The sequence below is a fragment of the Mus caroli genome, unplaced genomic scaffold, assembly GCF_978045245.1.
Source record: "Mus caroli unplaced genomic scaffold, Mus_caroli_1 scaffold_3, whole genome shotgun sequence".
In the NCBI taxonomy this organism is placed as follows: Eukaryota; Metazoa; Chordata; class Mammalia; order Rodentia; family Muridae; genus Mus; species Mus caroli.
Window position 1 is genome coordinate 157,656,732 of NW_028227258.1, and position 20,096 is coordinate 157,676,827.

General features: G+C 36.6%; 1 protein-coding gene across 3 annotated transcripts in view; it reads right to left on the minus strand.

Moving 5' to 3' along the window:
• Positions 1-10,690: 10,690 nt before the first annotated feature.
• Hnf4g (hepatocyte nuclear factor 4 gamma) overlaps positions 10,691-20,096 on the minus strand; it is a 144,641-nt gene continuing 135,235 nt past the window's right edge. For 2 of the 3 annotated variants that reach the window (XM_021157862.3, XM_021157861.3), the window contains exons 7-10: positions 19,098-19,250; positions 18,738-18,974; positions 17,384-17,506; positions 10,691-13,209 (exon numbers count right to left, since the gene is read on the minus strand). In XM_021157862.3, coding sequence (XP_021013521.1) covers positions 13,088-13,209; positions 17,384-17,506; positions 18,738-18,974; positions 19,098-19,250 — 635 coding nt within the window. In that variant the 3' untranslated portion in view covers positions 10,691-13,087. The remainder of the gene's footprint in view (positions 13,210-17,383; positions 17,507-18,737; positions 18,975-19,097; positions 19,251-20,096) is intronic. The other variant, XM_085836038.1, reaches the window with a different exon arrangement.

Genomic DNA, 20,096 nt, shown 5'->3' on the forward strand with positions numbered 1-20,096 from the left:
CATTCGGTATTCCTCAGGTGAGAATTCTTTGTTCAGTTCTGAGCCCCACTTTTTAATGGGGTTGGTTATTTGATTTTCTGAAGTCCACCTTCTTGAGTTCTTTATATATATTGGATATTAGTCCCTTATCTGATTTAGGATAGGTAAAGATCCTTTCCCAATCTGTTGGCGGTCTTTTTGTCTTATTGATGGTGTCTTTTGCCTTGCAGAAGCTTTGCAGTTTCATGAGGTCCCAATTGTCAATTCTCGATCTTACAGCACAAGCCATTGCTGTTCTATTCAAGAATTATTCCCCTGTGCCCATATCTTCAAGGCTTTTCCCCACTTTCTCCTCTATAAGTTTCAGTGTCCTACAAAGCTTCTGCAAGGCTAAAGACACCATCAATAAGACAAAAAAAAAAAAAACACCAACAGATTGGGAAAGGATCTTCACCTATCCTAAATCAGATAAGGTACTAATATCCAATATATATAAAGAACTCAAGAAGGTGGACTCCAGAAAGTCAAATAACCCCATTAAAAAATGGGGCTCAGAACTGAACAAAGAATTCTCACCTGAGGAATACCGAATGGCAGAGAAACACCTGAAAAAATGTTCAACATCCTTAATCATCAGGGAAATGCAAATCAAAACAACCCTGATTGTTTTGTGTGTGATCTCCCATGCTCATGGATTGGCAGGATCAATATTGTAAAAATGGCTACCTTACCAAAAGCAATCTACAGATTCAATGCAATCCCCATCAAAATTCCTCACACCAGTCATAATGGCTAAGATCAAAAATTCAGGTGACAGCAGATGCTGGCGAGGATGTGGAGAAAGAGGAACACTCCTCCATTGTTGGTGGGATTGCAAGCTTGTACAACCACTCTGGAAATCAGTCTGGCGGTTCCTCAGAAAATTGGACATAGTACTACCGGAGGATCCAGCAATACCTCCCCTGGACATATATCCAGAAGATGTCCCAACCGGTAAAAAGGACACATGCTCCACTATGTTCATAGCAGCCCTATTTATAATAGCCAGAAGCTGGAAAGAACCCAGATGTCCCTCAACAGAGGAATGGATACAGAAATTATGGTACATTTACACAATGGAGTACTACTCAGCTATTAAAAACAATGAATTTATGAAATTCCTAGCCAAATGGATGGACCTGGAGGGCATCATCTTGAGTGAAGTAACACAATCACAAAAGAACTCACACAATATGTATTCACTGATAAGTGGATATTAGCCCAAAACTTAGGATACCCAAGATATAAGATACAATTTGCTAAACGCATGAAACTCAAGAAGAATGAAGACCAAAGTGTGGACACTGTGCACCTTCTTAGAATTGGGAACAAAACACCCAGGGAAGGAGTTACAGAGACAAAGTTCGTAGCTCTGATGAAAGGATGGACCATTTAGAGACTCCCATATCCAGGGATACATCCCATAATCAACTTCTAAACGCTGACACCATTGCATACACTAGCAAGATTTTGCTGAAAGGACCCAAATATAGCTGTCTCTTGTGAGATGATGCCGGGGCCTAGCAAACACAGGAGTGGATGTTCACAGTCAGCTATTGGATGTATCACAGGGCTCCCAATGGAGAAGCTAGAGAAAGTACCCAAGGAGCTAAAGGGATCTGCAACCCTATTGTTGGAACAACATGATGTACTAACCAGAACCCCGGAGCTCTTGTCTCTAGCTGCATATGTATCGAAAGATGGCCTAGTCGGCCATCACTGGAAAGAGAGGCCCATTGGACTTGCAAACTTTATATGCCCCAATATAGGGGAATGCCAGGGCCAAAAGAATGGGAATGGGTGGGTAGGGTAGTGGGGGGCGCTATGGGGGACTTTTGGGATAGCATTGGAAATATAATTGAGGAAAATATGTAATAAAAATATTAAAAATCAAAAAAAAAGTTTCAGTGTCTCTGGTTTTATGTTAAGTTCCTTGATCCACTTAGATTTGACCTTAGTACAAGGAGATATGAATGGATCAATTCGCATTCTTCTATATGATAACAACCAGTTGTGCCAGCACCATTTGTTGAAAATACTGTCTTTCTTCCACTGGATGGTTTTAGCTCCCTTGTCGAAGATCAAGTGTCCATAGGTGTGTGGCTTCATTTCTGGGCTTCAATTCTATTCCAATGGTCTACTTGTCTGTCACTATACCAGTACCATGCAGTTTTTATCACAATTGCTCTGTAATAAAGCTTTAGGTCAGGCATGGTGATTCCACCAGAGGTTCTTTTATCCTTGAGAAGAGTTTTTGCTATCCTAAGTTTTTTGTTATTCCAGATGAATTTGCAGATTGCACTTTCTAATTCGTTGAAGAATAGATTTGGAATTTTGATGGGGATTGCATTGAATCTGTAGATTGCTTTTGGCAAGATAGCCATTTTTACAATGTTGATCCTGCCAATCCATGAGCATGGGAGATCTTTCCATCTTCTGAGATCTTCTAGAATTTCTTTCTTCAGAGACTTGAAGTTTTTATTATACAGATCTTTCACTTCCTTAGTTAGAGTCACGCCAAGATATTTTATATTCTTTGTGACTATTGAGAAGGGTGTTGTTTCCCTAATTTCTTTCTTAGCCTGTTTATTTTTTGTGTAGAGAAAGGCCATTGACTTGTTTGAGTTAATTTTATATCCAGCTACTTCACCGAAGCTATTTATCAGGTTTAGGAGTTCTCTGGTGGAATTTTTAGGGTCACTTACATATACGATCATATCATCTGCAGAAAGTGATATTTTGACTTCATCTTTTCCAATTTGTATCCCTTTTATCTCCTTTTGTTGTCGAATTGCTCTGGCTAGGACTTCAAGTACAATGTTGAATAGGTATGGAGAGAGTGGACAGCCTTGTCTAGTCCCTGATTTTAGAGGGATTGCTTCAAGCTTCTCACCATTTATTTTGATGTTGGCTACTGGTTTGCTGTAGATTAGTTTTATCATGTTTAGGTATGGGCCTTGAATTCTTGATCTTTCCAAGAGTTTTATCATGAATAGATGTTGGATCTTGTCAAATGCTTTTTCCACATCTAACGAGATGATCATGTGTTTTTTGTCTTTGAGTTTATTTATATACTGGATTACGTTGATGGATTTCCGTATATTGAACCATCCCTGCATCCCTGGGATGAAACCTACTTGGACAGGATGGATGATTGTTTTGATGTGTTCTTGGATTCGGTTAGCAAGAACTTTGTTGAGGATTTTTGCATCAATATTCATAAGGGATATTGGTCTGAATATTTCTATCTTTGTTGGGTCTTTTTGTGGTTTAGGTATCAGAGTAATTGTGGCTTCATAGAATGAGTTGGGTAGAGTACCTTCTGTTTCTATTTTGTGGAATAGTTTGTGAAGAACTGGGACTAGATCTTCTTTGAAGGTCTGATAGAACTCTGCACTAAACCCATCTGGTCTTGGGCTTTTTTTGGGTGGGCAACTATTAATGACTGCTTCTATTTCTTTAGGGGATATGGGACTGTTTAGACCGTTAACTTGATTCTGATTTAACTTTGGTACCTGGTATCTGTCTAGAAACTTCTCCATTTCATCCAGGTTCTACAGTTTTATTGAGTATAGCCTTTTGTAGAAGGATCTGATGGTGTTTTGGATTTCTTCAGGATCTGTTGTTATGTCTACTTTTTCATTTCTGATTTTGTTAATTAGGATGCTTTCCCTGTGCCCTCTAGTGAGTCTGGCTAAGGGTTTATCTATCTTGTTGATTTTCTCAAAGAACCAGCTCCTTGATTGGTTGATTCTTTGAATAGTTCTTGTTTCCTCTTGATTGATTTCCCCAAGTTTGATTATTTCCTGCCGTCCACTCCTCTTGGATGAATTTGCTTCCTTTTGTTCTAGAGCATTTAGGTGTGTTGTCAAGCTGCTAATGTGTACTCTCTCTAGTTTCTTTTTGGAGGCACTCAGAGCTATGAGTTTTCCTCTTAGAAATGCTTTCACTGTGTCTCATAAGTTTGGGAATGTTGTGGCTTCATTTTCATTGAACTCTAAAAAGTCCTTAATTTCTTTCTTTATTCCTTCCTTGACCAAGGTATAATTGAGAAGAGTGTTGTTCAGTTTCCACGTGAATGTTGGCTTTCTATTATTTATTTTATTATTGAAGATCAGCCTTAGTCCATGGTGATCTGATAGGATGCATGGGACAATTTCAATAGTTTTGTATCTGTTGAGGCCTGTTTTGTGACCAATTATGTGGTCAATTTTGGAGAAGGTACCATGAGGTGCTGAGAAGTAGGTATATTCTTTTGTTTTAGGATAGAATGTTCTGTAGATATCTGCCAGATCCATTTGATTCATAACTTCTGTTAGTTTCACTGTGTTCCTGTTTAGTTTCTGTTTCCATGATCTGTCCATTGGTGAAAGTGGTGTGTTGAAGTCTCCCACTATTATTGTGTGAGGTGCAATGTGTGCTTTGAGCTTTCCTAAAGTTTCTTTAATGAATGTGGCAGCCTTTGTATTTGGAGCATAGATATTCAGAATTGATAGTTCCTCTTGGAGGATTTTACCTTTGATGAGTATGAAGTGCCCCTCCCTGTCTTTTTTGATGACCTTGGGTTGGAAGTCAATCTTATCAGATATTAGAATGGCTACTCCAACTTGTTTCTTCCTACCATTTGCTTGGAAAATTGTTTTCCAGCCTTTCATTCTGAGGTAGTGTCTATCTTTTTCTCTGAGATGACTTTCCCATTAAGCAGCAAAATGTTGGGTATTTTTTGTGTAGCCAGTTTGTCTATGTCTTTTATTGGGGAGTTGAGTCCATTGATATTAAGCGATATTAAGGAAAAGTAATTGCTCCTCCCTGTTATTTTTGTTGTCAAAGTTGGCATTCTGTTCTTGTGGCTGTCTTCTTTTAGGTTTGTTGAGGGATTACCTTCTTGTTTTATATAGGGCGTGGTTCCCATCCTTGTATTGTTTTTTTTTTTTTTTTTTTTTTTTTTTTTTGTTATTATCCGTTGAAGGGCTGGATTCTTGGAAAGATAATGTGTGAATTTGGTTTTGTCGTGGAATACTTTGGTTTCTTCATCTATGTTAATTGAGAGTTTGGCTGCGTATAATAGCCTGGGCTGGAATTTGTGTTCTTTTAGTGTCTGTATAACATCTGTCCAGGATCTTCTGGCTTTCATAGTCTCTGGTGAAAAATCTGATGTAATTCTGATAGACTTGCCTTTATATGTTACTTGTCCTTTTTCGCTTGCTGCTTTTAGTATCCTGTCTTTATTTAGTGCATTTGTTGTTCTGATTATTATGTGTTGGGAGGTATTTCTTTTCTGGTCCAGTCTATTTGGAGTTCTGTAGGCTTCTTGTATGTTCATGGGCATCTCTTTCTTTAGACTTGGGAAGTTTTCTTCTATAATTTTGTTGAAGATGTTTGCTGGTCCTTTGAGTTGAAAATCTTCATTCTCATCCACTCCTATTATCCGTAGGTTTGGTCTTCTCATTGTGTCCTGGATTTCCTGGATGTTTTGAGTTAGGAACTTTTTGCATTTTCCATTTTCTTTGATTGTTGTGTCGATGTTCTCTATGGAATCTTCTGTACCTGAGATTCCCTCTTCCATCTCTTGTATTCTGTTTCTGATGCTCACTTCTATGGTTCCAGATTTCTTTTTTAGGGTTTCTATCTCCAGTGTTGCCTCATTTTGTGTTTTCTTTATTGTGTCTACTTCCCTTTTTAGGTCTAGTATGGTTTTGTTCATTTCCATCACCTGTTTGGATGTGTTTTCCTGTTTTTCTTTAAGGACTTCTACCTGTTTGGTTGTATTTTCCTGTTTTTCTTTAAGGACTTCTACCTGTTTGATTGTGCTATCCTGTTTTTCTTTAAGGACTTGTAACTCTTTAGCAATGTTCTCCTGTAATTCATTGAGTTATTAAAGTCCTTCTTGATGTCCTCTACCATCATCATGAGATATGCTTTTAAATCCAGGTCTAGCTTTTCGGGTGTGTTGGGGTACCCTGGACTAGGTGAAGTGGAAGTGCTGGGTTCTGATGATGGTGAGTGGTCTTGGTTTCTGTTAGTAAGATTCTTATGTTTACCTTTTGCCATCTGGTAATCTCTGGAGTTAGTTGTTATAGTTGTCTGTGTTTAGAGATTGTTCTTCTGGTGATTCTGATTACCGTCTATCAGCAGACCTGGGAGACAGGCTCTCTTCTCTGGGTTTCAGTGGTTAGAGCACTCTCTGCTGGCAAGCTCTCCTCTTACAGGGAAGGTGCACAGATATCTGGTGTTTGGACCTCCTCCTGGCTGAAGAAGAAGGCCCAAAACAGGACCTTTCCCAGATGCTGTGTTGCTTTGGCAGGTCACAGAAGCTGTCAGCTTCTGTGGTGCACACTCTCACCTGTACAGACTAAGTTCCTAAGTTCTGCGGAGTCCCAGAACAAAGATGTTGCTCCCTGCTCCTGAGGCAGAGGGCTCCCGTGCAGGGAGGACTCCTGTCCTCCTGCTGGGAGGGTGGCCGGATGTCTGAGGCCTGAAAAGGGTGCTGCCTCAGAGGCTCTGTGGCTCCCGCCTGTCCCAGAAGCTGTCTGCTTCTGTGGTGCACACTGTCACCTGTGCAGACTAAGTCGTTTTCTGTTTCTTTGTTTCTCTTGTTCTATCCATTTGCCTGAAATTTTCATGATGTTATTTTTTAGGAGCCCAGTAAAATTCCATTTTATAAATATGCAACATCTTTATTCATTCTTCAGTTTTGGGACATTTAGGTTGTTTTCAGTTTCTGGCTGTTATGAGTATTCTCTATAAATGTAGTTTAGAAAGTGTCATTGTGATCAGATGGAGCCTGACTTCAATTATTTCTTGCCTTCTGTGTCTTTTTATTGAGGAATTGAGCCCATACGTATTGAAAGATAACAAAGACAAATGATTGTTCCTGATTTTGATTGTAATTGTTGAGGGTGTGTGAGAGTGTTTGTGTGTGTGTGTGTGTGTGTGTGTGTGTGTGTGTATTTAGGTTTTCTACTGAGAAGCTAGCTATACTTCCAATAGATCTGCCTTTATATGTTACTTGGCCATTTTCCTTTCCAACTATTAATGTCTTTTCTTTATTCTCTATGTTTAGTGTTTTTTGTATTTGGTAAAGGGGCCTTCTTTTATGGTGTTACCCACTTGGTATTCAGTAAGCTTCTTGTAGTTTTATAGGCATCTCTTGATTTAGATTAGGAAATTTTTTTCTTTGATTTTGTTGAAAAAAAATTCTAGTCCTTTGAACTGGGATTCTTCTCTTTCTATCCATATTATTCTTAGATTCGGTCTTCTCGGTGTTCCATATTTCTGGGATATTTTCTGTCAAGAATTATTTTTTTAATATAATATTTTCTTTGACTAATATATATCCTTTTCTTCTATTGTTTCTTCGCGGCCTGATGTGTGATTCTTATTTTTGTTCCAGAGATTTTTTGTGTGAACTGTTAAGTTACTAGTATGATGAGGTCTTTACATTTTATGTTAGCACTTAGTGTCAATTACAACTGTCATCATTATGTCTCATAAGTTAGGGTATGTTGTATATGCATTTTCATTTCAATTCCAGAAAGTGTTCTATTTCTTTCTGTAGTTTTTCTTTTTGTTTTTAAAAATAATTTAATAGCTTGTTTTATTTATTTCCATTTCAAATGTTATCTCCCTTCCTGGTTTTTCCCTCTACAAATGCCTTATCCTACTCCCCTTCCCCTTGCTTCTTTGAAGTACTCCCCACCCACTCCCTCCTGCCTCACTTCCCTAGCATTCTCCTATTTGGGGACATTACTTCTCCACAAGACCAAAGGCCTCCCTTCCCATTGATGCCAGTTAGGGCAATCCTCTACCACATAAGCAGCTGGAGTCATGTGTCCCTCCATGTGTATGTACTCTTTGATTGGTGACTAAGTCACTAGGAGTGCAGTACAGAACATATCCAAAGGCTAGGCACAACCCCCAGTTGAGGGATGGGACGAACCACCCATCTCAAAAATATTAACACAATATTGTTCCCTTCTAAAGGAAATATGGGGACAAAGAGTGGAGCAGAGACTAAAGGAAAGGTCATCCAGTGACTGACCCACCTAGAGATCCATCCTATCTACAGACACCAAACTCCAATACTATTGCTGATGTCAAGAAGCATTGGCTGACAGAAGCCTAGTATGGCTGTCCCCTGAGAGGCTCTGCCAGAGACTGACCAAGACAGATAAGGATGTTTGCAGCCAACCATGGGACTGAGTACAGGGACTCCAATGGTGGAGTTGTTGGTCAGATAGGATCCAACCATCCTTTTTGGTTAGATAGTATCCATAGTGTTATTTCAATTTTCTTGAATCTTAAGTCTTGCTTTATATTCAATTATGTAGTCAGTTTTAGATACTTCTATGAGGTGCTGAGAAGAAGGTATATTCTTTTCTGTTTGGGTGAAATAGTCTGTAAAATCCTTTTATGATTATTTGGTTTATAATGTCAATTTTAGCTTCATCATTTTTCTGTTTGATTTTTATTTGAAAGACCTGTCTGTTGGAGAGAGCAGAATATTGAAGCCTCACATATCATTGAGTAGGGGTCAACATGTGATTCAAGGTGTAAGTTTTTGTTTGTTTGTTTGTTTTATAAACTTGAGTTCTCTTGTATTTAGTTTTTAGATATTAAGAATTGGAATGTTGATGGATTTACCCTGTGATGAGTTTATGATGTTCTTCCCTATCTTTTATGATTAATTTTTTGGAAGTCTATTTTGTCAGATATAAAAATGGCTATACCAATTTGAGTTGGTCCATTTGATTGGAACCTTTTTTGCCATCATTTTACCCTGAGTGATGTCTATTATTGAGGTTAAGCTGTTTAAATTAGATGCATCAGGAAATGATTCCTGTTTTCTCATTCATTCTGTTAGTCTGTATCTTTTTTGTTGGGGAATTGAGACCACTGATGTAGAGATTTATCCAGGGTGAGTGTTGGTTCCTGTTATTTTTGTTATGAGGCATGTGTCTGTGGTTTTTACTATGCTGGAGTTATTTAGTCCTTGTGATTTCTTGGGGCCTTGGGTGTGATTAACTTCCTTGGGTCACGATTTACCTTCTAGTGCTTCTGTAAGGCTAGATTTCTAGGTAGATACTGCAACTCCAGCACCCCTGATCCAGCTTGCTTGCTGCTTATACTTTGCTGCTCTAGCCACTAGCCCCCTTACTATCTGGATATCCCCAGGGGGCAATACATCAACCTTGTCATCAAATTCACAGTGCCTGGGAAGAAGGAAAATTAGACTGCAGGTTCTTAATATCTCTCTCTCTTTCTCTCTCTCTCTCTCTCGACTTGACACAAAATTGTTAGTTATTGGACAGGAACTCTGTAAGGTACTTGTAGCCTATTCCTACCTCTGCAACCACACTGTAACCCTTACTGTTGCAGGATATATGCTGCCCCCCCCGAAAATTCTTGGTGGGTTTGTACCTCAGGGCTTACTCCATGAATTTAAGTTCTGGTTGTAAATACGTCTAAGGACTTTTTTGTTCTATTACAGCTAGTACCTAGAATGACTTATTTCTCTGGGTGAGATGTCTTAATGAGGTAACAGTTTCAAATAATTGAGTTAAAAGGGTGGCCATTTCAAATGTGTTATGAAATTCTCCCCTTGACATAAGGCTGGCTGGAATTGCTAGTGTAGGGGCCTCAGAAACATCTCAAGGATTTGAGATTGCCCATTACTGAAATGATCTAATGAAAAAGCTAGGCTAATTCCATGGCAGACTTCAAATTGGCAGTTAAGGACACTAGGCCTAAGAATTGGTCAAGTCCAGGCAAGCCCAGACTTGTCAACTACTAGTAAATAAAACCCCAGGCTCTAGCCTTCATGTCTGATAATGGTTCTGGAGTACATAGAGACAGTAAGATAAAGACTATCTACCCTGGAAGTCCAGTGTGCTTTAAATCAAGTCTGCAAGCTCACTTGGTGGTCTATCTTTGTCATTGGAGACCCCGGCATGCTAGACTTTTGCAGAATAAAACACTCTTTTTGTTTATATACAATTTTGAGTCTACAGTGTCCTTCTTTGGTGAATCACGGACCCTTACATTACTACAGGGGCCATGCTTGCCACTATGCCTGCTCATTCCCCACCATCATGGTGATGGACACTTCCACAAACAAACAAACAAACAAACAAACTTGTTTTATAAATAGCCTTGGATTTTTTGATTTATCACAGAAATAGAAAATAGTGAATCTAATATACTAGGTTAGCAATTTAGGTACTGAGGTATGTGCACAGGACATTTAAGCCATTTTAGATTACACATGCCAGTTACTCAGTTACTATTATTAGAACCAAATCAAAAAGCAAATGTTGCTATAAAATAGAGGTATGTACAATAATTATCTTTTGTAGTAGAGTCCAAGCCTATGATTTCTTGGAACTATGCTAAAAAATAAACTTTTTTGCCTCCATGAATGATAATGTGCTTCTAAAATTCTAAAACTAGTGTTAAATACTAATGAATCATCCCATTTCAGCTAAATTTTTCTGTTTTTATTTAGAAAATTCAGTAAAACTGTTTAGAAATCACAATTTAGAAATATTTTAATCTAACTATAATTTAACATTTAAAAAACTTCTTATTTCAGATTTTCAACAAAGAAATTTATAAAAATAATTTTGCATTTATAAAACAAATTTTTATTTTACAATAAATTACTTACATCTATCACCTGAAATGTATTATATAAAAGCAATAACTTTCTTTAACAATATTTGATAACATGCTAAAAACATCAGCTCTTCATTGTCCACCATTTCTGAAAGTTCAGTATACAAAAATGGTATATTACAAAATCCCTGACCATGTTTTTTCAAAGAGAATTATTAGTAATAGTTTATAAAACATATGTTTAGTAAATCATTATGGATGTATTATTTATCAAAAATAAATTTTGTATTTTAAAATTATTTGCTATGGTTTGAATGTGCATATGCCTCCTCATTTATGCTGAAATGTAGTCACGCATATAATGATCTACAAAGGTGGAAAAACTAGCAGGTGAGGAGGGCCTGAGGGGTGGAGACAACATGTGTGGCAATCCTGTTTTCATAAAAGAGGTCCCCTGAGAGCTGTCTCACAAATCACTATCTATAAATCAGAGCATCAGATAATTCTTTACCTTCAGCTTCCCAACATGAACAGCTATGAGAAACAAATTCCTGTTGTTTACTCTATCCAGTTTAAAGTATCTTGTCATGGTATTGTATACCATATATAAAATACATAATCCCCAAAAAACCATTTATGTCTTTTTGAAAAATTTACAATAAACAAGTAAACAAAAACCTACAGATGATATTTCTGTTCATGAAATTTAGTAAATAACTTGCTTATTTCATGAAACAAGAATACAGTTTCAAAATATTCAGAATTAAGAATCTCTTTCTCTCGTTCCCACTCCTCCATCAATGTTATATTTTAGTTTCATGAGAATAATAGCATTTGAGTAAATACAATTGATGCTGTCAAATCACAGATAACTGTCTCATTATTTCGACTTTAGAGCCAAGATAGTTAATACTAAAATGATCTCTGTACTTTTAGGTAGGAAGAGGGTATGACATACAATCTGAGAAATGTGAAGATCCATGGAGTCTTTTAATCCAATATTCTACAGGTTCAGGTACTTTATTTTCTCTTGATATATGTTATATAAACTTTTACAGCTGTATATTCAACCATACTTTACCATTTTAGTAAATATAAGAGAGGAAATGAAACAATAAAGACATGAAGAGAGAAAAAGAGAGAGACAGAGAGACAGGCAGAGAGAGAAAGAGAGAAAGAGAGAGAGAGAGAACACTGATACATATTGTTATTGTTGATTTTTAGTGTTTTTAAAATAAATCCCGACCATGGGTTATCTCAAATAGTTGGGGCTACTTATCAATCTAGAATTAAATGTTCAGCAAATTTCTATGTTGCGAAAATTCCTAAGTCATAAAAATATATCTAGTGTATATTTTATCTTCTTTAGTATTTTAGGAGAAGATATGAGGATGGTAAAAGATACAAAACTGCTCTCTTCCTCAATGCATGTACTGCCAACAACTTGTTATTTACATTTAAGAGTAGCATGACAGATAACATTCCATCATCAGCCATTGTATATTTTCAAAAGCATACTGTAATAATTTAATGTATTCTTTGGTGACACATTCACCAACCAGAACTGGGTTGAACAAATGTAATCAGTGACTTGATTCCCAGAATCTTTTCTGCCATACTTGCATATCTTGAACTAACACAGGTTACTCTAGAAGGACTCCTTTGTCTTCCCAAAGAACTGGGTATGGGGACATGCTAAGTTCCAATGAATGGGTGATTTTCCAGATTTCCCAACAGTAAAAAATGAATGTCATTTTTGGTTGAAATACAGTTTCATATTTCTTTGTTTTCCTTTGGCTTCTATGGTAACTAAAAGAAGTAGCATACTTTTCTTTAGCAGATCTCTTGAAGTGCAGTCACATTGCAAAAAGTATTCTGTCTTCTTTACAATGGTGCTGTTTCTCAGAATTTAACACAGCCACATTTACTGCTGGCCTCAGCAGTCTATGATATATTCTTCATCAGAGAAATACTCTATTCTACAGCCACTGCTAATCCTTTTGTAATCCTCAAGTTTACAGTTTGTTTTTTATTTAAAAACAAAAATAAACAAACAAACAAACAAAAACTTGGTTGATTTTTATATTAACTAGCATTTTTATCTAAAAAAAAGAATACTTATTTCTGTATCAGATCATAACAAAGCAAGTATTTACAGATTTAAGTTAATATTATGAAAACATGGAAGTCATATATAAGTGGTTCAGGCACAGTGCAGGAACAGTTGGAAACAATACACTTCAAACCCAAATATACATAGGAAAATAAAGCATATGAAATCTTTACTTCACAGCAACAATAAACAAAATGTATTTACAAACAAGAAAACAGGATACCATCTTATAACAGCACCATTAAGAAGCCTTGCCTGATGTAGACAAAAGTATCATCCTGAGATATTTGAAGACCAATGTGTTTCACATTTATGCAGTGCCATTCAGAAGGAATCCCCATCTCACAGCTGCTTTTGCTTAGAGAGGGATTGATGTGAAATGACTGAAGCTTGGTTTGCAGTAATTTTGTACTGTTCTTGTCCAGAGCCTTGTGGTGGGGAAGGGAGTGGGGTTTCTGGAGTTGCTGAAAAAGAAGCAGAGAATTGGATATGATAGTAGCAGTCACTCTGCATCATCACCCAAAGCTCTACATTACTATATTTTGAATAAAGTTCTTATGTAAAGTATTGATTTGTATAATGAGTTACCAAGCCTTTGGCATGCTAATGGCAGAGCATTCTCACCCTCTTCCCAAATACAGCTAAACAATGATCAAATGATCAATGGGTATGATAAACACTCTATTCTCACTTCAAGATGTTTCTTGCCATTAATAATAGCATTTGTGAATACTATGATCTCCATAACATGCAGGAGAAATAAGGTAGTAAAGAGAATTCATTGCATGGTTATTTTGCTCAAATATTTGGAAACAATCTTCATAATTTCTGCAGTCAAGATATATATAAAATTAAAATATAATCGGCTTGCTTTCTACTAGTTCATAATACTAATGATATGAAAAGTAAACTTTATGAGAGTTTTCAAAGCTAAGCTGCAGTCCATAATGTCTGTAGCATGCTAGTCTGTTGCTTCACAATTCTATTACAATTGAGTAGCTCTGGTCTTTCCTCTTCAATGTTAAGAGCAAACCTGCATAATTTAATAGAAAGGAATTGAACATAAAGAATTAAATTGAACAATTTCTTCAGTGAAGTTTGAATACTTTATTGTGTAGGAAAGCATTCCTATGGTGAAATTTTACCATATTATAAAATAATCAACTAGATATTCTTTAATTTTCCAAAAAATAGCATAAATTATTTGCTTACATTATGAACTTTATGGACTTTTCAGTTTTTAAAGAATTTCTATAAAAACAAGAACAATCTCCATTTGGCTGGTACCTGTTAATACTTTATATTACTGCTAAATATGGATTAACAATTACTTCAAAAAGTGGCATTTTTAATGTAGCTTGGATGAATAGAAAAATGGAAATTTACTACTCTAATTATTCCTTGACAATTACAAAAGATTTTAAAATTTAGGGATCTTCTCTAAAGACCAAGTAACCCTTGAATTTTTTAGTTGATGTTTTTAACATCTTGCTTTGCATATAATAGAAACAGTTTTGAGCAAGCACAAGCAAATCTAAATTTTTCTTTACAAGTAAATCTCATAAACGTTCTTCTGAGCAGAGAAAAAGAATAGCAATAGGGATACTGCAATCTTTGGTTTTTCGAGATAGGGTTTCTCTGTATAGCCCTGGCTGTCCTGGAACTCACTCTGTAGACCAGGCTGGCCTCGAACTCAGAAATCCACCTGCCTCTGCCTCCCAAGTGCTGGGATTAAAGGCGTGTGCCACCACGCCCGGCTCAGGATACTGCAATCTTAAATGTTGAACACTCGTGTTTTAAAGGTGAAGGAATCTCTGACCAGTCAAGTTATCAACTCTACCTTTGATGCCTTCAATGACTAATGTGCTGCTAATATATTGCAATCTCTGAATTTATAAATAACGAGTTTCTAGGACAGAATTCTGCAACTTTTCTGGCCTGATGCTGAGCTTTTCTTTTTTCTATACTTTAAAATTTATAAATGAAACAGCATTACAAGAGGGTAAGAATGAGCAACAGATGGGTTATTATAATTAAAACATATATATATATATATATATATATATATATATATATGTATATAAAAGTAATAAATCCATTATTTTGTTCAATTAGTATTTGCTAATGGAAAGTATAATAAATATTCCATATTAATTCTAGAATGTATAGATTCTTGCTGACAATTTTTTTTTTATCTCTGCCCCTCAATCGAATGTTCATCAATACTCATCTCTTAAGGGCCAAATGACTTCATCTTTCTCATCCATTCATAGGCTGAACGTCTAGTGGAACTCCCAAATTATGCAATTACATGGAGCATCTTGGTACATCAACATTATGAATAGTTATTAAAGTCTACTATATAGTCAATAGATAATGCAAATATGCATAAAACTATATCACAATAATTAAAATCAATGCAATTAGGTAGCAGTTTTAGTATTCAAAGGCAACAGATCAAAGATAAATTTGGCATTAATAGGCGCAAATTCATAAAAAATATTTTATGTTTTTTATATGAAGCATTTCCCACAGACCACAAGTAAAGAGCTTCATCTTAACCTGGTGATATTTGGGGCATGGTAGAAACTTCAGTCGTGGAAATAGATCTCTGGGGAATATCTCTGGAAGGTACTTTATTCCTGACCTATTACTGCTTTTTGTTCTTTTTTTTTTTTTTTTTTTTTCTTGGCTGCTGTGAAATTAAAGGTTCTACATACAAATCCCTGCCCATTATTTTGTCTTAGGGCTTAGCAAGAACTAAAAAGCTGAAATGATTCACCAAAACAATTCTTTGCTCCTGAAGAGTTTCTCTCCAGTACCACCATAGTGATGAAGATTGAATAACATGCAATTAACCAGTCAATTCTAGATTCGTTATCGAATAGAATTTCTATCCCCAGAGTAGTTTAGAAAAGTAGAACCTTCATTAAATCTGCACTAATGTGTAGTTACCATAGTCACCAACAACTATAATACATTGATTGAATTCTAAAGAATTTTCATAAGTAGCCTCATTTTGCACAATTATGATATGCAGGAATTCTAGTTACCATGGCTTAGTTAAAATGCACTACAACAATACAACAATATGATTATAATTCTAGTTACCGTGATAATTACAATTCTCTCTAAATACCTGAATAAACAAACTTTAATCTCAACCTTTCATCTAGAAACTACCTAATAACTGATGTCTTTGTGTTGAACCACTGATCTCAATAACTCTTTCTGTCTGTTCTGGATCAGTGTCATCTTTTATTTAGTTCAGGCAGATGACACAGTATAGTTTTCTTTTTAATTGATCCCCAAGTGATGAGTCAGGTAAACATTTGCAAAAAATGGATTGAAAGGAGAATTGACTAACAAAGATGAAAGGAAGAAGAAGAAGAAGAAGAAGAAGAAGAAGAAGCAGAAGCAGCAGCAGCAGCTATAATGCTAGAAATTGAAATTCAAGTTGACATGGGACCATAGCAGAAGTAGCTCAGCAGATGGTGTTTCTGTTCAAGGCTCTAAGCCTGCATCTAGAAACTTAGGAAGAAATGCTTGTCCATGCAAGTGAGGGGGGAAATATTGTTGATTTCTAAAAAATGGAAGTGAATTCAGTAATGGAAAAATAATAATAAATGTATCTTCACAGCTACTTCAAAATATTGAACATAGAAAACATAAAACATGGATAATTGATTCATTCTTTTGAAGGGGTAAAACAGACCATCAAACAGGAAAAATGTTCCCTTTCTGTTGGAACACAATCCAGGAATGGTATCCTGTGAGGAGAATTCTGAGTGTTTGTGAGAATACTTTAAGAAAACTTTTCTTCAGAAGTTGGAATTGTTCTTAGAATGCCATTTTGTGGCCCACTCAGGGGTAGCAGATAGCAGTCAATTTACGCCCAATTATTTATTATTGCTTTCTGTTAAATATTTAAACCTTCCCTTATATGCCACTATGGAAAAACATGGTTTGCCATGTGTGGCTTGTCATTGTGATGGTATACAGCTTGAACTCATGAGAACTTTACTCAGATGACCTTTCTTGACCCTCAGAGGATAAATTGTAGGAGGCTCTGGATAAAGCTGCCTATTTGTGAGACTTCACTGATTGTCTCCATTCTTCCACCACCTCCTGAAATTGCTCTGCTGTATTTTGTTAGTTCTCACTGTTTCTGATCACTTAAAACTCCCTAAATCAGTACTGCACGTTTATTTTTTCATTTTCTCTGCAAATTTTCAATATATAGATATAATATAGTAAAGAGTTCTTAAAATTTTACCAAGTTTAAAGGTCAGTAGAAAATGTAATTATCCTGTAGTTTATTACAATTTATTGGTTTGGTTTCATCTTGTATGGCTATTTGTACAGCCCTAGACCAGCATCAAAGCAGTATATGCCTCCCAGATTTACAGAAAAGAAAAATTTAAGATTTTACATATTCAGTTTAGGATGCAAATTCATATTTAGAGAGAGTAAGTAACAGAGTATTTCAGTTTTGCACAGCTAAGTAGAGGAAATTCTATCTAATGTTTGCAGTTCCTGGGGGTTTGTTTTTTTATTTTTTTACTAAATTACAATTTTCCAAAAATAATTAAATGTAAGAGATGTTAGTTATAGTAGGAAATTTTCCCAGATTCTTACCAATCTGGTCTGTATGAACCAGTGTGGACATGGGACCTAAAAGTAGAGTTTGCCCAGTTAGTGGATCTTGAGATAAATGTGGGTGCATTGGATGATGGAGATGACTACTATCATTGGCAGCACCTACAGAAGACACAGAGATGGCTGTATTAGTGTCAGTTACAAAAACTGTAGACTTACCTTGATATACATTTCCAGTGACAGTTTAAATATGGCTATTTGCAAAGTACTTTTAGAAAATTAAAAAACAAATGGGGAGAACTACTTTCATGTTAAAGACAGCATAAGCTTTCATGGTTCATTGGAGAAATGAGTACTTATATCTCTATGTTGAGTATTAATAATAGACCTGTGTACTGTTTCCTAGAACAGCAGGATTTTCTGACCGTTTTTAAGGCAGGTCCAAGAATCACTTGCCTCTAGTTTATAGTATTCGGAATCACCCTAATAACAGGAGCAACTTATAATTCAGAAAGATATCATTAGGAACACATTAAGGACCAGAAAACTAAAAATAAATATAGTGATTTTACAAGGAAATTTACTCTAAATCAGAAAAAAAATAACTAACGATTCCTTAACTTTTTCCTGACATTTATTGCAACACGAAGTGTTTCTCCCTATTCTTCTCCCTCTCCTTCTACTAATTTATGTCAGTTAATTCTTTTAAGAACAAAATGTTCATTTTAAAGCCATTTGATTCACATATGGACAATGCAGCCATTTTTCTCTTCTCAGAGTTTTTGTTTGTTTGTTTGTTTTTTGTTTTTGTTTGTTTGTTTTTCGAGTCAGGGATTCTCTGTATAGGCCTGGCTGTCCTGGAACTCATTTTGTAGACCAGGCTTGGCCTTGACGTCAGAAATCCGCCTGCCTCTGCCTCCCAAGTGCTGGAATTAAAGGCGTGCGCAACCCGCCTTTTAAAGAAGCTTGAGATAAAAGCCAAAAGCAACAAAAACAAACAAAACCCACTATACTTCTCATTGCTCTACAAGCAGGGAATACATTCTATTTAGTATCTATGGAAGGGTTTGAGCGTTGAAGTCAAAGGGGCTATACCTACACAGGAGCCTAGTATGAATTGGCATTTGAATCTGTCCAGAACCTTTTGTCTCCCTTAGGTTAAGTAGACTTTCTAAATGGAACAAATTAGATTTTGTGTGTCCTGTTAGAAGTTCAAAAGGAGGGAAGAATGAGAACTTCAAAGTTGAAGCAATTCTGAGCCAAGGAGGCAACTTGTCCTAATGTTTACCTTAAGGCTAAGCAAAATAAATAAATAAATAAATAAATAAATAAACACGCAAACAAACAACCACATAAACAAAAAATAAAGAAAAAACAATCCAGGTACACTCACCACCCAGCAGCATTTCCTGAAGGAGGTTATCAATTTTGACCATGCCGAACAGTTTGACGAACTGAATTTGTTCAATCATCTGCCAGGTAATGCTCTGCAGTGTTGGCAGCAGCAACAGCAGCTCTCCAAACCTGCCGCGAGAGTCATACTGCCGGTCATTGATGTAGTCCTCCAGGCTGATCTGCACCTGGAACCGCATGTTCTTAATCTTCACAGGGTCACTCAATCCCTTTGCATCTGATGAGGGAAGGAACATAGGTACACATAGGACACCATCAGACTAGAGTATGAGAGTAAAGGCTCTAAGATGAAAGGGGGTGGTTTAAGTTGCATGATACTAACTGAATTTTGAAAACAAACCTGGGTCAAAAAACACAATGGCCTTCAAGCACGCGTACTCGTTGTCATCTATCTGTATCTCCTGGAAGGGTCTAACCAGCTCATCGAGAACTCTATTGGCTACGCGACTGACTTCAACTTCACAGCTGTTGCGGTGAATAACATAGTGGTTTCCTGAAAGAAAAGGAAGGATTAGCCTCCTCTGAGGGACTGTTTGTGTGTTTGCCTTTCTATGGAGCAGTGTTCAAAATGGTCTCTTCTGGAAGGGGCTGTGTCAGGTACAAAGGCTTTCCATAGCACTGAGTTAGGGAAGCTATGTCAGAATACTCAGGGAATCAATAACAATAATGTGCCCACGTGCATTTTAACAGCCTCAGTCACTGGTGGTAACAAAAACAAGTACAGACTCATAACCATCTAATTATTGACAGGGGAGGATTGACCGATGGTAATTAGCTTTCTTCTGTCAGAACTCTATTAGTGCCTCACATATTAACAAGATGAACACAAATCCTCAAGAATCCTCTTTACTAACAGTGGATTAAAACCCACATGCTTTGGTGCTTTTGGATTAAGAGCCTATCAGATGCACTTTAAATAAGGTTAAGTAGGGAGAAAAATTATCATGCGTACTGTCATGAGTTGCCTCATAGATCTTTCTTTTGTTTTATTTGTGTGGGCGGGGGGATAAGGAGGGAGGAGGGATTCATGAGTCTGGGCCTGTAATAAACCCAGCATATGTATAGAATCAAGAGGACAACCTCCCATGCTGCCTTGTTTAACACAGGATATCTTTGCTGTTTTGTGCTGGATACCAGGCTAGTTGGTCCCTGAACATACAAGGAATCTCCCTTCTCTGCCTGCCACCTATCTGCTGATGGAAGTACTGGGCCTATAGGTGCACTCTCTAGCATCTGACTTTACATGGGTCTAGGAGATTTGAATTTAATTCCTGACAACTGTGTCATAAGAACTTTACATAATTATTTATCTTCCCAGCCTCTTTTCCTTGGTTTGCTA